At 37.1% G+C, this 19,847-nt stretch overlaps 1 protein-coding gene across 14 annotated transcripts in view; it reads right to left on the bottom strand.

Annotated features, from left to right (window-relative positions):
* Positions 1-19,847, bottom strand: part of CHD9 (chromodomain helicase DNA binding protein 9) — a 282,887-nt gene that overhangs the window by 39,841 nt on the left and 223,199 nt on the right. For all 14 annotated transcript variants that reach the window (XM_058440975.1, XM_032157338.2, XM_058440973.1 and 11 more), the window contains 7 exons: positions 19,469-19,665; positions 18,832-19,031; positions 13,210-13,369; positions 12,687-12,776; positions 2,753-2,856; positions 2,109-2,226; positions 442-499 (listed from right to left, as the gene is read on the bottom strand). In XM_058440975.1, coding sequence (XP_058296958.1) covers positions 442-499; positions 2,109-2,226; positions 2,753-2,856; positions 12,687-12,776; positions 13,210-13,369; positions 18,832-19,031; positions 19,469-19,665 — 927 coding nt within the window. The remainder of the gene's footprint in view (positions 1-441; positions 500-2,108; positions 2,227-2,752; positions 2,857-12,686; positions 12,777-13,209; positions 13,370-18,831; positions 19,032-19,468; positions 19,666-19,847) is intronic.

Raw genomic sequence — 19,847 nt, 5'->3', positions numbered from 1 at the left:
TTTTGACATTCTACAAACAGAGCACTGAGAACTATGCTTTGGCAACTCAGAATTCCTTGATGCTCTACCCTCTATCTCAAACCTCTTCATGTAGGTATAGTTTCTAACTCTTGCAGTATATCTTTAGTATCTAGTTCTCACTCTCCTTTGGGATTTTGCCCTTGGACACTGTGTTTCTTAGCTCTAAGAAGTAGAGCAGGTGGGCAAGCCCCATTCCATCCACATGTTCAAGCCAGCCCCCATCTTGTCTAGAAGGGGAGATCAGGTGAATTCTGAGTATTTGAGATGTTTGTCAACCCAAGTTGATCACTTACTTAGCTAATCTGAGGAACAGAAGAATTATGTATAATGAAAACAAAAAATAATGCAAAAGAAAAAGCAAACACAAGAAACCAAAGAATACCTAAAATTGAGGATTTAAAAATATGATCCAATGCATACCTCTATATCATCTTTAAAGATGGCTGGGGCAGGTTTGTATTCTGGATCTTCCACATCCCTGTTAAAATATAAACAAATGCTATAATTACTATAATGGACTTAAGATTTCACTTGATAGGACAAACAAAGTCTTGTTGGAGGGTTTTAGTTTGTTTTAAAGGTCAGACTGATGTCTCTTCTCTAGCCAGAAGAGCCCGAGACACAGCAGGAAGGCTGTTATAAAGCAAATAGGGAGAAAGCTAGTTCTAATGTACCCTTACTCACAAGTTCACTTTTATTTTTTTGAGACAGAGTTTCACTCTTGTCGCCCAGGCTGGAGTGCGGTGGCACGATCTCAGCTTACTGCAACCTCCACCTCCAGGGTTCAAGAGATTCTCGTGCCTCAGCCTCCCTAGTAGCTGAGACTACAGGTACATGCCACCACACCTGGCTAATTTTGTATCTTTAGTAGAGACGGGGTTTCACCATGTTGGCCAGGCTGGTCTCAAACTCCTGACCTCAAGTGATCCACCTGCCTTGGCCTCCCAAAGTGCTGGGATTACAGGCGTGAGCAAGTGCATCCAGCTGCGAGTTCACTTTTAAATGCATTATTATTAACCACAACGTGTTTCTTACTTTTCTTTTTGGGTAAGAAAAGACAGATTACATAAGGCCTTAAAACAGATACAGTTGGTCTTTCGTTATGTGTGGGTTTCATATCTATAAAATTCAAGCAATTGCAGGTTGAAAATATGCGAAAAAAGCTGGTCATGATGGCTCACACCTATAATCTCAGCACTTTGGGAAGCCAAGGCTGAGGTGGAAGATCACTTGGGCCCAGGAGTTCAAAACCAGCATGTGCAACACAGGGAGACCTCACCTCTACAAAAAATAAAATAGAAGAAAATTAGCTGGGCATGGTGGCATGTGCCTGTGGTCCCAGATACTCAGGAGACTAAGTGGGAGGATCACTAGAGCCTGGGAGATCAAGGCTGCAGTGAGACATGATTGTGCCATTGCATTCCAGCCTGGATGACAGAGCAAGACCCTGTCTCAAGAAAATATTTGGAAAAAAATGGCATCTGTACTGAACATGTACAGACTTTTTTTTGTCATTACTCCCTCAATAATTCAGTATAGCAACTATTTACATAGCATATAGCATATATATTGTACTACAAATTATAAGTAATCTAAAAATAGTTTAAAGCATACAGGAGAATGTGCATAGGTTAAATGCAAATCCTATGCAATTTTATATATAGGACTAGAGCATCCTTGGATTTTGGTATCTGCAGGGTGTCCTGAATACCAAAATCCCCCAAGGATATTAAGGGATGACTATGTAATAAACGTCATCATGTGTCTCATCAACTATAACATTCTTGCCTTTTTCTCCCCTCTATGCCCCTAGAAGTTTATGAACTCAGTGGCCATGATATAGCTGTTAAAATGAAAGAAATGAAAAACTCATCAAAAGAATGGGTGTGGGGCAGTTTCAACCTCTTCCTCGATCACACTCTGTTGGATAAGTGCTAACCTATCAGGGTAACTTTAGCTCTTTCAGATTGTAAACTCCAATTCCCTTACTGCTACCTCATTTAAAGATAATTAGTGTGACAGAGAATATGCTGGTATTGAATAGAAGAGAGATATATAGAAAATTCATGACTCTGAAACACACATACCCATCCATATAATCATTCGCTCTCTGTTCGGCAGCAACTGCTTTGTCATCAGGTTTTCCCACTCTTTCCAAGAAGCATAATGCTGGGTCTGCCCGAATAGTGTTATATTTTTCATATCCTGAAAACATCACCAATTACAAAAGTAAAAAAGATAAAAAGAAGAAAGGTGTATACATATAAGCATTCCTCGTATTTACAGTGGATGATATTTCTGGACTAAAGGGATAATACATTAAAATGATATAGGTTAAGTAAGTTTTCTAGAAATTATCACAAACATTAAATGATCTGGTAATAGATACCTACTAAATTAAAATTTCAGTTACATTTATCAGTTAATATGAGAAATAGGATAAACTGATCATACACACACACAAACACACAAACATATCTCACATAAGAACTCTTCCTGAGAGAGGAAGTTGTCTTAGATTTATATCCAGGAAGGGTAGGTTACACATGCCACCCTCCCATGAGGAAATGTGGTGACTGACAGACATAGTTTGGTAGTGTATGCTTTTAATTCTGTATATATAACATGGGTGTTACTGGAATAAAGCTGTAAGTGGAAATCAATGAACTGAGAACCGACAGAATTGCCTTATACATGGAAGGGGATCCCACCTACCTTACTTCTTACTTACCATGTTTAAAAACTCCAATAAGGAGTGACTTATCAGCATCAAAATCCCACCACTCAGCAGGAACTTCTGAGTGGTCTGGTTCTGGTACCCAAACATCAATGTCACTTTAAAAAAATCATAATATGGCATTATGAATTATTATAAATGAGTCAAAAAGGAGGCAGAATTTTACCTAGCTTTTAAAGCACTGTGGCTTTCAAGAGAGAGCTTAGGATTTCATTTCATTATTTTTTAATCCTTCATAATTGCCACCAATTAAAATTACAAAATTGTGCAATAACAGACATACCATAAAATAAACGAATATTGTTAAGCTCAAGAGAAGAAATAAGTTTCAACAATGTTACTATACAATTTTCTTAAAGAATCATATTCTTTCACTGATTTTCTTTATTTAGAGACAAAGGGTTCTAATGGAAGTAGAGACTATGTCAGCCAACAACTTGGCAATAATCATCTGGTTCAATTATTTCATTTCTCACATGAGAAAACTGAGGCCCTAAAAGGGTAAATGAATTGTTTTAGGCTGCAGAACAAGTAATAGCTCCTCTAGACCACTATTGCTAAGAAAACCACGCTGAAAATGCCCTGTAATAGCAAATTTTTGATTCATAATTTGATTGAAACACTCAAGTGTAGGCCAAACACAGTGGCTCATGTCTGTAATCCCAACACGTTAGGGGGCAGAGGCGGGTAGATCACTTGAGCCCAGGAGTTCAAGACCAGCCTGGGCAACGTGGCAAAACCCCATCTCCACTAAAAATACAAAAAATTAGCTGGGCGTGCTGGCGCACGCCTGTAGTCTCAGCTACTTGGGAGGCTGAGGTGGGAAAATCTCCTGAGCCTGGGAAGTTGGGGTTACAGCAAACCAAGATCGTGTTGCTGTACTCCAGCCTGGGCCACGAGAGTGAGATGTTTTGATGTTGTAAATAAATAATACAATGCCATAAAATCACAATAGATTACTAAAAAGTAAAATAATAAACCCATAATGATTTGATTTTGTAGTTTGGCTGTTTTTATGAGTAATAAATAATAACTATAGAACTGGCAATTTTGCAACTATAATTTTTTTATTCTTTGCTCATCACTTGAAATTATTATTTTTCCAGAAAGCTTTGGCAAGTTACATATATAACATGTCTAAAAACATGTCATGTATAGAAGGACTGAAATGTTCACTTCTTTACCACAGTGATTCAAGTAATTTTCTTTAGTACAGAATACAGTTAATATCTGACAATGATTAAGTATCAATTTATATACACACAAATATATATTTATATATACATATGCAAATATGTATATTTTATATATATATATACACACACACACACATTTTCTTATATTTGACAATGGATAGAGATTGAACAGGATAAATTACTACAAAAAGTTGAATAGCTGAGAATTTCTCTATTTGGTATTCATAAATTATCAACTTTCAAATAACCAGAGGTATAAAACAATATAAATTATACAAAGTAGAATTTCATCTGTCTTGGCATCATTATTTCACAAATTAGTTAACAAAGACCTATAAGAAATGGGGGATTTCCTACTGACAATTAAGTTCTGTGGGAAAAGTTAGATTCTAAATTGGCTGTCTTTGGAAACTCAAATTTTTATATAAAAATAAACAAACAAATGATCAACATGTTCCTAGGACAAGAACCCAGTATGTAATCAAAATATAGGTGAGATAGAAGACACCGGCAGTGAAAAGGAAATACTTATAAATTTTATAATAAAAAAATGGAAACAAATTTATTTATTTTTCACAAATGTTTTACTAGAAGTTTTAACTCAAGAAGTATAAGGAAGTGGATGAAGAGATCTTTCTATAGATTCTTAAAGGAATTTGTCAGCACTCGAAATGAACACCTTATTATATCTACTTTTGCTTTAAAACAAAAGGGTCACAACTGACAATTTTTAGCTCAGTTTAGAAAAATAGAGAAAAATAAAGAATGATTTTCTTGTAATATGGAAAAAGTTAAAAAAGAAATGAGAAATACAGTAAAAAGAGATATTTATTTTTGAACGGAGTTATTAACTAGGATTAAACAAAGCATTAGCCCTGAAATATAAAGGAAAGAGGAAAGAACACTGGAAACAGAACCCCAGAGGAGAAAAAATGTGGGTCAGACAGCTCCCTTTGCCAACCATCAGGTGGCACTCTAAGCTCAAAACATTGTGATTACCATCTGAGGTGGAAGGTTTTCCAGCTTGTAAAGAGGAAAAGGCAATCAGTATACAAAACTCGTGTTTCAAATGTAAGTGCCGCATGCACATTAGGTGGTGTTGATTTCTGTTTTTAAAGACTGTGTCATCTCTTGCATAAAGCCTCCTTTAACTTCCCCAGGGTAGATCATTCATTCAAAATATATTTAAACAGTATTCACTACATGCCAATAATGGCAATAATAAATTAAGACGCCGGGCGCAGTGGCTCACGCTTGTAATCCCAGCACTTTGGGAGGCCGAGGCGGGCGGATCACGAGGTCGGGAAATCGAGACCATGGTGAAACCCCGTCTCTACTAAAAATACAAAAAATTAGCCAGGCGCGGTGGCGGGCGCCTGTAGTCCCAGCTACTCGGAGAGGCTGAGGCAGGAGAATGGCGTGAGCCCGGGAGGTGGAGCTTGCAGTGAGCCGAGATTGCGCCACTGCACTCCAGCCCGGGCGACAGAGCGAGACTCCGTCTCAAAAAGAAAAAAAAATAATAATAATAACAATAATAAATTAAGATAGTCACGCACACGTCCTTGTAAAGACGGACATGCAATACTGTGTGATGAGTGCTGTGGCAGGGTACTCTGGTTATGTGCCTAACCCAGATCTGAGAGGTCATGAAAGCCTGAGTCAATGTTGGCTGAACAGGAGGAGGAAGAGAATGGAAAAAAGGAGGAAAGAATGTTCCAACAAGAATGCAAAGGCCTGGAGAGAAGAGTAACTAATCATGGCACATTGGAGAAATGTGGATCTAAAGTTCAGAAGACAGACATGGGCTACAGATAGGGATCTGGAAGACATAAGCATAGAGACAAAAATTGAAGCCACAAAGATGAGAACACCCAAGAAGAGTAAGTGACGAGAAGGCCTATGTGAAGATTCTTTGACCTCTAAGAGACAGAAAACATGCCTGAAAAGAAGCAAGCAGAAAGGTAAAAAGAAAAACCACAGGAGAATGGTATCACAGAAGCATTTTAAAAAGAAGGAAGTGGTCAACAAAGGTAAAGTAAGGTAAGCACTATGGTATATCCCTCAAATTTGGCAGCAAGAATATCAGTGAACATCTGGAGTGAGGAGGTAGAAGCTGCATTGTGGTAGATTGCATAGTGAATGGGAGGAAAGAAAAAGAAGACAACAAACACAGATGCTTCTTTCTTTTCTTTTTTTTTTTGAGACAGTGTCTCATTCTGTCACCCAGGCTGGTGTGCAGTTGTGCAATCACAGCTCACTGCAGTCTTGACCTCTCTGGGCTTATGTGATCCTCCCACCTCTGCCTCCAGAGTAGCTGGGACTACAGGCATGCACTACTACACCTAGCCAATTTTTCTACTTTTTGTAGAGACAGGGTTTCGCCATGTTGCCGAGGCTCATCTCAAACTCCCGGGCTCAAGTGATCCACTTGCCGTGCCCTTCTTAAGTGCTGGGATTACAGGACTGGTCACTGTGAACCCCCTACAGATGCTTCCTAAAATAAGTTTGGCAGTGAAATCAAGGAGAGTAATAATATGGTAGTTTGAAGATATTTTGAGTCCAAAAGCATTAAGTGTTGTGTGCACACGTGTGTGTATGTGTAAGTTAAGGTGACAGAGATGTAAACATGTTAAAATCCAAATGAGAAGGAAAAGGGGGGAAGTTACTGAAAGCCATTAATCCATTCCTTTTTATGGCTGAGTAGTATTCCATCATATATACATATATACCACAGTTTCTTCATTCATTGATTGATGGGCATTTGGGTTGGTTCCACATTTTTTGCAACTGCAAACTGTGTTGCTATAAACATGTGTGAGCAAGTATGTTTTTAATATAATGACTTCTTTTCCTCTGGGTAAATAACCCAGTAGTGGGATTGCTGGATCAAATGGTAGTTATACTTTTATTTCTTTAAGGAATCTCCACGCTGTTTTCCATAGTGGTTGTACTAGCTTATATTCCCACCAGAAGTGTAGAAGTGTTTTGTTCACTACATCCATACCAACATCTATTATTTTTTGATTTTTTGATTATGACCATTCTTGCAGGAGTAAGGCAGTATCACACTGTGGTTTTGATTTGCATTTCCTGATCACTAGTGATACTGGGCATTTTTTCTTATGTTTGTTGACCATTTGTATATGTTCTTTTGAGAATTGTCTATTTGTTTCCTTAGCCCACTTTTTGATGGAATTTTTCTTTTTTTTCTAATTTGAGTTTGTTGTGTAGATTCTGGATATTAGTAGTCCTTTGTCAGACGTATAGATTGTGAAGATTTTCTCCGACTCTGTGGGTTGTCTGTTTACTCTGCTGACTGTTCCTTTTGCCATGCCAAAGCTCATTAGTTTAATTAAGTCCCAGCTATTTATCTTTGTTTTTACTGCAATTGCTTTTGGGTCCTTAGTCATGAAATCCTTGCCTAAGCCAAAGTCTAGAAGGGTTTTTCCAATGTTATCTTCTAGAATTTTTATAGTTTCAGGTCTTAGATTTAAGTCCATGATCCATCTTGAGTTGATTTTTTATTATTATACTTTAAGTTCTAGGGTACATGTGTACAACGTGCAGTTTGTTACATATGTATACATGTGCCATGTTGGTGTGCTGCACCCATTAACTCGTCATTTATATTAGGTATATCTCCTAATGCTATCCCTCCCCCATACCCCCACCCCATGACAGGTCCCAGAGTGTGATGTTCCCCTTCCTGTGTCCAAGTGTTCTCATTGTTCAATTCCTACCTATGAGTGAGAACATGCGGTGTTTGGTTTTTTGTCCTTGTGATAGTTTGCTGAGAATGATGGTTTCCAGCTTCATCCATGTCCCTACAAAGGACATGAACTCATCATTTTTTATGGCTGCATAGTATTCCATGGTGTATATGTGCCACATTTTCTTAATCCAGTCTATCACTGATGGACATTTGGGTTTGTTCCAAGTCTTTGCTATTGTGAATAGTGCCACAATAAACATACGTGTGCATGTGTCTTTATAGCAGCATGTTTTATAATCCTTTGGGTATATACCCAGTAATGGGATGGCTGGGTCAAATGGTATTTCCAGTTCTAGATCCTTGAGGAATTGTCACACTGTCTTCCACAATGGTTGAACTAGTTTACAGTCCCACCAACAGTGTAAAAGTGTTCCTATTTCTCCACATCCTCTCCAGCACCTGTTGTTTCCTGACTTTTTAATGACGGCCATTCTAACTGGTGTGAGATGGTATCTCACTGTGGTTTTGATTTGCATTTCTCTGATGGCCAGTGATGATGAGCATTTTTTCATGTGTCTGTTGGCTGCATAAATGTCTTCTTTTCAGAAGTGTCTGTTCATATCCTTCACCCACTTGTTGCTGGGGTTGTTTTTTCCTTGTAAATTTGTTTGAGGTCTTTGTAGATTCTGGATATTAGCCCTTTGTCAGATAAGTAGATTGCATTTTTGCATAAGGTGAGAAAAGACGATCTAGTTTCATTCTCCTACATGTGGCTTGCCAATTATCCCAGCACCATTTGTTGAATAGGGTGTCCTTTCCCCACTTTATGTTTTTGTTTGCTTTTGTGTTGTTTTGTTTGTGTTTGGCTTTATTTCTTGGTTCTCTATTCTGTTCCATTGGTCCGTGTGCCTATTTTTATACCAGTACCATGCTGTTTTGGTGACTATGGCCTGATAGTATAGCTTGAAATCAGGTAATGTGATGCCTCCTGATTTGTTCTTTTGGTTTAGTCTTACTTTGGCTATGCAGGCTCTTTTTTCGTTCCATATGAATTTTAGGACTGTTTTTCTCTAGTTCTGTGAAGCATGATGGTGGTATTTTGATAGGAATTGCATTGAATTTGTAGATTGCTTTTGGCAGTATGGCCATTCTCACAATATTGATTCTACCCACCCATGAGCATGGGATGTGTTTCCATTTATTTGTGTCATCTATGATTTCTTTCAGGAGTGTTTTGTAGTTTTCCTTGTAGACAGCTTTCACGTCCTTAGTTAGGTATATTCCTAAGTACTTTTTTTTTTTTTTTTCTGGCTATTGTAAAAGGAATTGAGTTCTTGATTTAATTCTCAGCTTGGTCGCTGCTGGTGTACAGGAGAGCTACTGATTTGTGTACATTAATTTTGTATCCTGAAACTTTGCTGAATTCTTTTATCAGTTCTAGGAGCTTTTTGGAGGAGTCTAGGGTTTTCTAGGTATACAATCATATCATCAGCAAACAGCAACAATTTGACATCCTCTTTACCAATTTGGACGCCCTTTCTTTCTCTTGTCTGATTGCTCTGGCTAGGACTTCCAGTACTACGTTGATCAGAAGTGGTGAGAGTGGGCATCCTTTTCTAGTTCCAGTTTTCAGAGGGAATATTTTCAACTTTTCTCCAATCCAGTATTATGTTGGCTGTGTGTTTGTTATAGATTGCTTTTATTACATTCAGGTATGTCCCTTGTATGCTGATTTTGCTGAGAATTTTAATCATAAAGTGATGCTGGATTTTGTCAAATGCTTTGTGTTTACTGAAATGATCATGTGATTTTTGTTTTTAATTCTGTTTATGTGGTTTATCACATTTATTGACTTGCATATGTTAAACCATCCCTGGTATGTAACCCACTTGATCATGGTGGATTATCTTTTTGATATGTTGCTGGATTCAGTTATCTAGTATTCTGTTAAGGATTTTTTTGCATGTATGTTCATCAAGGATACTGGTCTGTAGTTTTCTTTTTTGGTTACGTCCTTTCCCGGTTTTGGTATCAGGGTGATACTGGCTTCATAATATGATGTAGGGAGGATTCTCTCTTTCTCTATCTTGTGGAATAGTGTCAAAAGGATTGATACCAATTCTTCTTTGAATGTCTGGTAGAATTCAGCTGTGAATCCATCTGGTCCTAGACTTTTTTTTGTTGTTGGTAATTTTTTTATTACCATTTCAATCTCACTGCTGTTCTTTGTCTGTTTAGGGTATCTAATTCTTCCTGATTTAAGCTAGGATGGTTGTATCTTTCCAGAAATTCATGCATCTCCTCTAGGTTTTCTAGTTTATGTACATAAAGGTATTCATAGTAGCCTTGAATGATCTTTTGTATTTCCGTGGGGTCAGTTGTAATATCTCCTGTTTTATTTCTAATTGAGCTGATTTGGATTTTCTCTCTTCTTTTCTTGGTTAATCTTGCTAATAAATACAGGCAACTTTTTAAAGGAGTTTGTTGTGAAGAGGATTAGAGAAATGGAGTCTGAGAATGTATATTTAGAGAGGTTTTTTTCCCTTGTTAAGTGACTGATATTAAGGCATACATGTATGCCAGAAGAATGATGTAGTAAAGAGAGACAGAAAAAAAGATTCAAGAAAGGTAAAGTCCCAGAAAGGTTAAGAGTATAGTCCTTAAAAGGTAAGAAGAAACGAGTTCCATGCTGCACAAGGTTTGCCTTAGGAGGAGGGACATTTCTACTGTATCTTGAAGGAATAGGTAGACATATATGCAAGTAAAACTGAAGGTAGCTCTTATCTGATTGTGTCTACTTTTTTCCATGAAATATGTAGCAAGGTCATGATTGGAGGGTGGTAGTTGTAGGGTGGAAAGATGGTTTGAGGAGAGAGGTACAAAGTGGTTCTCTTAAAGAGTAGGAATATGAATTGACTAGCCACAACAGTTAAACAGTAGATGTTTAATCTCTTCAGATGAGATCAATGCTCACAAATTTGAAGTCAGTCATTCAGCATGGCTTGCTTGATTTTATCCACAAATGTTCAGCTACTTAGGTGCAGGGAAGAAGTAAATGCCTAGCTGAGATTAACCTGAGCTGAGGTTGTAACAGATGTCTAGAACAGAAGGAAAGGAAGAAAGGCAGGAAAAGTAGATAGATAAGGATTTTAGTTAGCAAGTAGAGTGCTAGACTATAGAATCTATGTTGAATAATGAGGAAAGAGGGGGCGTGAAAGTGGTGATGGCTAGTGAGTAAGTGGTAAGATGTGGGGACACTGTGATGAGATTAGAGAATTATAATGAGAAGTACCCAAGTTAAGTGAGTTAGAAGGAAGGATGTCACTGTCAAAATTCTGATTAAACAAGTGCTGTTACTGGTGATAGCAAGATCAACTGTATGACCAGGTGATTATGCAGCTGTAGTGGGGAGAAAAAGAGGTAACTATATAAAGGCCAAGGAAATGAGAGACCAGGGTGTTGAATGGATCATAGGTGGATATAGAAGTCAGTCACCATAAACCTTCTTTAATTGTAACAGCAGGGAAGAAGACTGAGTACAGAAAAATTAAATTTTAGATTTGGTGGCAGGAAGCTGAAGGAATTTCTGTTTTATGGCTTGCTTACATTTCTCTACAAAGGTGGGGGGAATATCATTTGCTGAGAATGGGGGGTTGAGTAGTAGGTTTCTGCAGAGTGAGCTATATAAATCAGATGCTTATAGAGAATGAAGAAGAAAACTGGGAAAGGTTACTTGTAGTATTAAGAGGCAAGATGAAACTAGAAATAGAAAATTCTAGTAGCACCTCCCTGGTATCCTATACATACACAAAAGCATTTATTATATTGCAGTATAGTTTTTCCTATTTCCTCCTTACTGAGACCATAAACCCCTTAGGGATCAAGACTGTGTTTTGTCTTTGTATTCCTAGTGCTTCAGTGTCTGGTGCTTAGTGAGTACTCAAAAAGTACTTCTGTAGGAATGAATGAATTGGTCATTAAATCAGTGTCTGTGTCTGGGGCTGGGTGTGGTGGCTCACACCTGTAATCCCAGCACTTTGGGAGGCTGAGGCAGGCAGATCACCTGAGGTTAGGAGTTCGAGACCAGCTTGGCCAACATGGTGAAACCTCATCTCTACCAAAAATACAAAAATTAGCCAGGTGTGATGACACCTGTAATCCCAGCTACTCAGGGGGCTGAGACACAAGAATCACTTGCGCCTGGGTGGTGGAGGTGGCAGTGAGCCGGGATCATGCCACTGCACTCCAGACTGGGTGACAGAGTGCGATTCTGTCTCAAAATAAATAAATAAACAAACAAATGAATAAATAAAAAATCCATGTCTGCTTTAATGGCATCTAGTTTAGATACCATTCTTAATATTACTACTACTATTGTTATGTTGTGACTTCTAGTGATGGCCAAGATGAGAGCAATAAAAGAAAAGTAACAAATTGGCAAGGGTTAATTCCCTAAGTTTCATGGATTTTCTACCTTATAAGTTTCACAGACTAAAGAGCCGCCTAATATACAATATTCTGGCCATATAATTTTTGCCTCATCATGTTATTGAAAAGTAAAAATAGGCTGGGCGTGGTGGCTCACGTCTGTAATCCCAGCACTTTGTGGGGGCCAAGGCGGGTGGATCATCTGAGGTCAGGACTTCGAAACCAGCCTGGCCAAGATGGTGAAACCCCGTCTCCATCAAAAATACAAAAAATTAGCTGGGCGTGGTGATGCATGCCTGTAATCCCAGCTACTCAGGAGGCTGAGGCAGGAGAATTGCTTAAACCCAGGAGGCAGACGTTGCAGTGAGCTGAGATTGTGCCACTGCACTCCAGCCTGGGCAACAAGAGTGAAACTGTCTAAAAAAAAAAATGAATAAATAAAATAAATAATCATTTAAGCCAGGTGTGGTGGTGTGCCTATAGTGCGAGCTACTCAGGAGGCTGAGGCGGGAGGATCGCTTGAACCCAGGAGCTTGAAGCTGCCTGGGCAAGACAACAAACAAACAAAAATAATAAAAATTGTTTAACTTACCTTGCATCAACTCCATCAAATACTTTCTGACACTCATTTCCAATAACTTCTTGCTTTAGATAATACAGCATTCTCACACGAAGCAAAACCCTAAAAACAAGGGAAAATAAATCAAAAGGCATATAGACATTAATCGTTTAAAATATTCGGACATGGGGTTACAATTAGGAAGGAATTTGTGTACAGATTTTAAAATAATGAAATAATAATTACTTCTGATTAAATGAATCTTATTACTACCATATATATAAAGAACTTCTCCAAAATCTTCATAATCATCATTATTTCATATACAAGTAAGATATAATGAACTCATTTGGAGGCCAGTTTTACTCATCCGTTGGTGAGAACAATGACACAAGAGGTATCATGATTTGCTTGAAGGACACCTTGTAAAATTAGGATTAGGATTGGCCCTAGACCATGCTGTCTCGGTACTCAAAATCAGCATGCTTAGAGATTATTAATAAATTCAGAACAGTAAACATTTAAAGAGTTGTGTTTAAAATACCCTACTACCTACTTATTACAGTGGTGTTTTATATGTTTTTTGTAGCCTTCATCTTGAAGTAGCTGCTCGGGATTATATTTTCGAAGCCATTCTGCTTTTTGTATATCAAATGAGCTTGTCTGAGTTTTTACTTTCTTCCCTTTTCGACCCCTGGGTACAGGAGCTGACAGGCCTGTTAAAATAAGAAGACATGTAAAATTAGGAATAATTTGTATAAAAATTTGCAATTTGAAAGATTGTTTCAATGCAAGAAACTTCTGAGGTCTGTTCAGAGATCTTTAAAATATTAGTAACAATACTGACCAAATCACAAATCAAGATGATGGTTTTATACATATTAAAACATATTTCTCCCAAATAGCTAACAATTCTACATCTCATATTAATCATTCTGATTTCCTTTTTGTTCCAAAACAGATTTTTTTTTTTTTACAAATATAAAACCCAAAAGATCAAACTTATGCCCTCTGCTTTACTTTTGCTTTCCTAGATACTAAAAGATATGTTTTGCCCTCTACTCTTGCTTTTCAAAACTGATTTAGATAGATTAGGTTAGCCATCCTCTTCAAGATAGCTAAACTCATTTTAGTTCTTTGAGCTATTTGTTGTGAAATATTTAAAAACTACAAAAACGTACTGCCACTCTTCATGTTCACATATTCCATGTTTACTTAGTTTTTTTTTTAGACAGAGTCACTCTGTTGCTCAGGCTGGAGTGCAGTGGTGTGATCTCGGCTCACTGCAACCTCTGCCTTCTGGGTTCAAGTGATTCTCCTGCCTCAGCCTCCCGAGTAGCTGGGATTACAGGCATGCACCACCACACCTGGCTAACTTCAGTAATTTTAGTAGAGACAGGGTTTCACCATGTTGGCCAGGTTGGTCACAAACACTTAGTTTTTTATTAAAGGAAATAATACATACTTGAAGTCCCTATGTAGTCCTCTCCTATTAAATTCACTCATTCCTTCCCAGAGATTACCACTACCCTGAATTTGTTTTTCCATTCCATGCATGTTTATACTATTACCTATGTTGGATAAGTATTTAGTATTTAAGTTTTCAGATATTACATTATAAATGTAAGCCTGCACCTTGTTTATTACTCTGAACTTTTAAAAGATTTATCCTGGTTGACTCATGAGGCTCTAATTCATCTATTTTTGTTTCTGTATAATAATTTATTACATAACTATACCACCTCCTATTTATTAATCTTCCATGATATTTGAGCTGTTTTGCTTGTAATTTTTCACAATTATTAATAATGCAGTTTTGACTCCTCTTGCAGTTCTTGTACCTCATTTACCTTTTCCTTGCCATTTTATAACAGGTGAGTACTCCACTACAATGGTACATAGAAGCACTATATGGATTTGTCCATTTTTCCTTATAATTTTGGCAGAGGTTTTTTTTTCTTTTGCCTTTACATTTTGAGACTATTTTAGATGTATATAAGTTCATACTTGTTATAGTTTCTTCTATGGATTATTCTTTTTAATTATTAGGTAGTGTCCCCTTTTTTTTTATTCCAATTGATACCTTCCATCTTAAATTCACTTCGTTCTATGTTCATGGTACTACAACATTTTGTATGGTTTAGTATTTGCATGGTACAGTTTTAATAAATAAACTTTTAAGCTTGTTTGGTGTTTAATAATATCTCTTTAAAGTATAAAAATGTTTATTTTTCCCCCCATCTAACAATTTTCCTCTTTTAACAGGTGAAAATATACATAGGCTGCATACATATGTTTATATGTTTAGTTTTAAAATTTTATTGTTTATCATAACTTCCTTCTTTCTGTGTTTTGCTGGAATGATAAATAGTTCTGTATTCCAATCTTCTCCACCCTTGTTGGTTTGAAAACAGTACATACTTAAAAATACACATGCTTAAATTTTCCTAATGAAATCTACAGATATTCTGTATTTCCTATTTTCTTCCTAACAAGATTTTCCCAGATTCATCATTCAATCTTCTTTTTACTTTTTCATTCCATTATATGTTGTTATAATTTATAAGCTTCTGCTTTCACTGTTTTTACAGCACCTTATTCTTGCGAAGTCATGGTGTATTTGAAGTATCTTTGAAGATATTAATGATAGTTAAAGAAAAGGTGTCCTCCTTTTTGAATCCTTGTGTCCTTCAAGTTCATTTTAATGGTTTTTTTTCTTTTTCTTCTTTTTTTTTTTTTTTTTTTTTTTTTCTGAGACAGAGTCTCGCTCTGTCAGCCAGGCTGGAGTGCAGTAGCGTGATCTCGGCTCACTGCAACCTCCGCCTCCCGGGTTCAAGCGATTCTCATGCCTCAGCATCCCAAGTAGCTGGGATTACAGGTGCGTGTCACCATGGCTGGCTAATTTTTGTATTTTTAGTAGAGACGGGGTTTCACCATGTTGGCCAGGCTGGTCTTGAACTCTTGACCTCAAGTGATCTGGCCACCTCAGCCTCCCAAAGTGCTGGGATTACAGGGGTGAGCCACCGTGCCCAGCCAATGGTTTTTTGTCTCTCTCTTTCATGTTAGAGACTTTCCTGAGATGCCTGATAATCCTTGGCTGTGTTTGCTCTTATTTAAGTGTGACAAATAAAAAAGGTGATAGGGAGACTGAAGGGATGGAGCATAGTGATTGTGGGCTCACTGAAAGGTAACTGGCTGGGTTTTTTTCCTGTCATTATCTTTAGGTTTGGGGCAAGCCCTTTAGTTTTATTCCTTGAGTAATGAAACAACCAGAATGCACACAGTTATTTAATCCCTATTTAGTAGCTCTGCAACTCAACTACCAGCGCAACCCAGACTTCTATTTTACTCTTTCCAGAGAAAAAATTTTGAGTCAGTTTTCATCCTGGCAACATGGAACTGAAGAGGGTATTTACGGCCTTTTTAAACTGCTTTGAATGAAAGCTTCTATCCTTTCACACCCACTTCCAGAGGTTCCTGATGTCACAAATTCCTAAGACATTTGGGAAATCCATAAAGCAAAGCAGTTTGCCTTTCCCACTGCTGACCTAAGATTCAGGTCTCTCAGGTTGGTTAAATCAGTTACCACTAATATATTTGCCTCCAGCTTCCAAAATCTTGTTGCCGTTTCCTCTCCCATTTTTGAGAGTTTACGCTTATTTTAAAATTATAGAATACAAGTATATACAACAGTCCCATTATCCACCTTCAATAATTATCAACTCATGGCCAATTTTGTTCACCCCCAATCTTTCACATTATTTTGAAGTAAATGTAAGAAATCAATAATTTCATTCATAAATATCAAAGGTATCTTTTAGCAATACCTAAAAGATATTTAGTGATGTCTACATTTAACAGAGGTATCTATTTAGTGATAAAGCTTCCATTAAAATAACTACAATACTATTATCAGCCCTAGGATGTAATGATAGCTTCTTAATATTTGGTATTCAACATTCCAATTAGTTAATAAAGATAATAAAACATTTCCTCTGGGTTATTCGTTTCAATCAGGATCTAAATAAAGCCCCCACAGCACTTTGGGAGGCTGAGGCAGGAGGATCACTTGAGCCCAGGAATTTTGAGACACGCCTGGGCAACAAAGTGAGACTCCATCTCAAAAAAAAAAAAAAAAAAAATTAGTCAGGTGTGATGGTACACACCTGTACTCCCAGCTACAGGAGAGGAGGATCGCTTGAGCCCAGGAGGTTGAGGCTGTAGTGAGCCGTGTTCACGCCACAACACTCCAGCTTGGGCAACAGAACGAGACCCTGTTGCAAAACATAAAAATAAAAATAAAGTCCCCAGACCCCACACTGCAACTGGTTGATAACTTTTCAATCTCTTTTAGGTTATAAGCAGGGTTTCAATCTTGGCACTACAATATTTTGAGCAGGATAGTTCTTCATTGTGGGGGGCGGGAGGCTATCTGTGAACTCCTGGCTTCTACCCACTAGATGCCAGTAATACGCTGAAGGTTGTGATAGTCTTGTGGTAGGGGTGGGATTGGGGCAGAAAGTCATCTTTGGCTGTGAATAGATACCTCTCTATTCACTCCTAATCCGATAATTTATTTATTGAGGAATCCAAGTCTTTTGTTCTGTAGAATTTGTTAAGCTTAGTGCCTTACTTTTTTCTAGTGGAGTTTCAAGAAAGAGTTCGGGAAATTACATTTGTGTGATTCTTCCACCTACCTAGAAGTCAGGTCTTCACATTAATTAAACTCACTGTCTCCTATTAAAATAGGCCTACACTGACCACCCTATCTAAAATGGGTGCTTTCTGTTGTTTTCCATCTCTATAGTTTATTTACTTCACAGTAATTACCACAATCTGTAACTAATGTACATTCTTACTATGTCTGTCTACCTGGTTAGAATGTAAGGTTCATGAGCTCAGGGATCTTGTCTATTTTGTTTCTTCTTATCTTTTCAACACCTTGCACAAGACACACACCAGGCATTCAATAGATATTTTTTGATTAAATAGAATAAAATTGTAACAAATTTAAGGGCATAGTAATTCTTTTTATTTTTTACTGGAAATTCAATTATTTTATGCTATAAAATAATTATTTTATGCAGAAAAGAATGTTCTGTTAGCAAGGCTAAGGAGAAAAAAAGTACTAGCATATACCTCTGAGAGGACTGTAAATTGGCATAACCATTTTGGACAGCAAATTAAAGTATAATGAAAATTTAGGCCAGGCATGGTGGCTCATGTCTGTGATCCCAGCACTTCGGGTGGCTGAGGGGGAAGGATTGCTTGAGCCCAGGAGTTCAAGACCAGCCTGGGCAACATGGTAGGACCCTGACTCTACAATATAAAAAAAATTTTTAAAAGGCAGGTGTGGTGCTACATGCTTGTGGTCTCAGCTACTCAGGAGGTTGAGGCAGAAGGATGGCTTGAGCCCAGGAGGTGGAGGCTGCATTGAGCCATGTTTGCATCACTGTACTCTAGCCTGGGGGACAGAGCAAAATCCTGTCTCAAATAATAAGCAAAAATTAAAAAGTATTATGAAAATTTAAAATGCCTATCAATGTTTCTCAAACTTAAATATGTACACTAATTCCTATGGATCTTGTTAAAATGCAGATTCTTATTCAGTAAATCTGAGGCCTAAGATTCTGCATTTCTAAGAAGCTTCCAGAAGATGCTGATGCTGCTGACCCAGAGACCACATTTTAGGTAATAAAGATGTATATAAGCTATACTTTAATAATTCCATTTTTGATATCTACTTTAGTGAAAGATTTATTTGCATGCACAAGGAGGAGGGTACATGGATCTTCTCTGAAACTTGTTTTTTAATTGTCTAAAATTGAAACTACCTAAATACCCATCATAAGAGGAGATACTAAATAATTATGGAATATCCATACTATGGAATACTAAGCAGAACTTAAAAAATGAGATAGATCTATCTGAGCATAAATAGAAAGACCTCTAAGACATTTAGTTGGGTCATCAATTCCAAACAGATACATATTTGATAATAAAATGTAAAATCCACCAAACTGGTAACATTGGCATTTTCTGAAGCTGGAAACTTGAATTGGCAGTGAAAGTTAAGGTTCCTTAATATTATTTGTAATGCTTTTATATTTTATAGGAGAATACATTAAGTATTACTTATATAACTAAATTTTAAAAGCAAATGAAACAATGTTCTTACCTAGATGATTCTGTAGCTCTCGTGTCTGTCCATCTTCAGTTGGAGTAATGAGATCCCATATGAAACCTTTAATCTTCTCATCTCCTCGGTAGTGAACAAGGCAATATGCTAAGAGAGCTCGGCAAATTATCTCTACATCGTGTTCATTTAGCTGCCTTTTGAAACGGCCATGAGACAGAATCTCTCTCCATCGGCCCCACCTGTAAAAAGGGTATAGTTACATTGATATTAAGTCAAGTTCTAGAGAAAAATATAACTCACAGATAAAAGGAATGAAAAACTTAAAAAAACTGTCATTTTTCCTAATTAAGTCTTCCCTACCCATGCATAGAATGTAGAGGAATGGTATAGCAATTTCTAGTATATTATATTCAGTAATGGATAACATCTAATTTGTATTACTGAATATGCAAATTTAAGAACAAGAAGTTTGAATTTAGTGATACTTTGAAAATTTAAATACTTGAGGATAATCTCATCATTCTGCTCTTAAATATATGCTAAAAATAGAAAGAGTACTTCAAAAGTAAATTTTAATGATTCTAAGAAGATAAAAAATATACTCAAAACCAGTATATATTTTCTGTAACATTACATACCAGACTACTTAGAGCAAATATTAAAAACAATGTTTTACCCATAAACTAGCAGGTTTTTCTCAACTCTAAAGCATTCAGTTCTTCCATAGCCATTGGAACGGTCACAGGGTCTCCGGAGTTTGGGCTTTTCATCTCCTTCACTTTCAGCTTCAGATAATTCAGCCAATTCATCTTTTGTGGCACTAAAAGGTCTTGTTTGCTTCCTAATTCTTGGAGTGTCAATAACCAAGCTGTTCTGTAAAACAGAACAGCTATTACTTGAAGGTGCTTTTATGATTTTGCTTACAACAGTGTTCTACATTTTCACCTTGTACAAACAATAATTACAGAAACACAGACAAAAAGAAACCACTAACAGTTTCACCAACCTATTCAGTCAACTTAGAATTGCTTATATTCCTTTAGAATTCTTACTAC

This window comes from Hylobates moloch, unplaced genomic scaffold (assembly GCF_009828535.3).
Source record: "Hylobates moloch isolate HMO894 unplaced genomic scaffold, HMol_V3 SCAFFOLD_6, whole genome shotgun sequence".
Taxonomy (NCBI): Eukaryota; Metazoa; Chordata; class Mammalia; order Primates; family Hylobatidae; genus Hylobates; species Hylobates moloch.
Note: the sequence above shows the minus strand (reverse complement) of the source record. Positions and strands in the feature narration are given on the sequence as shown.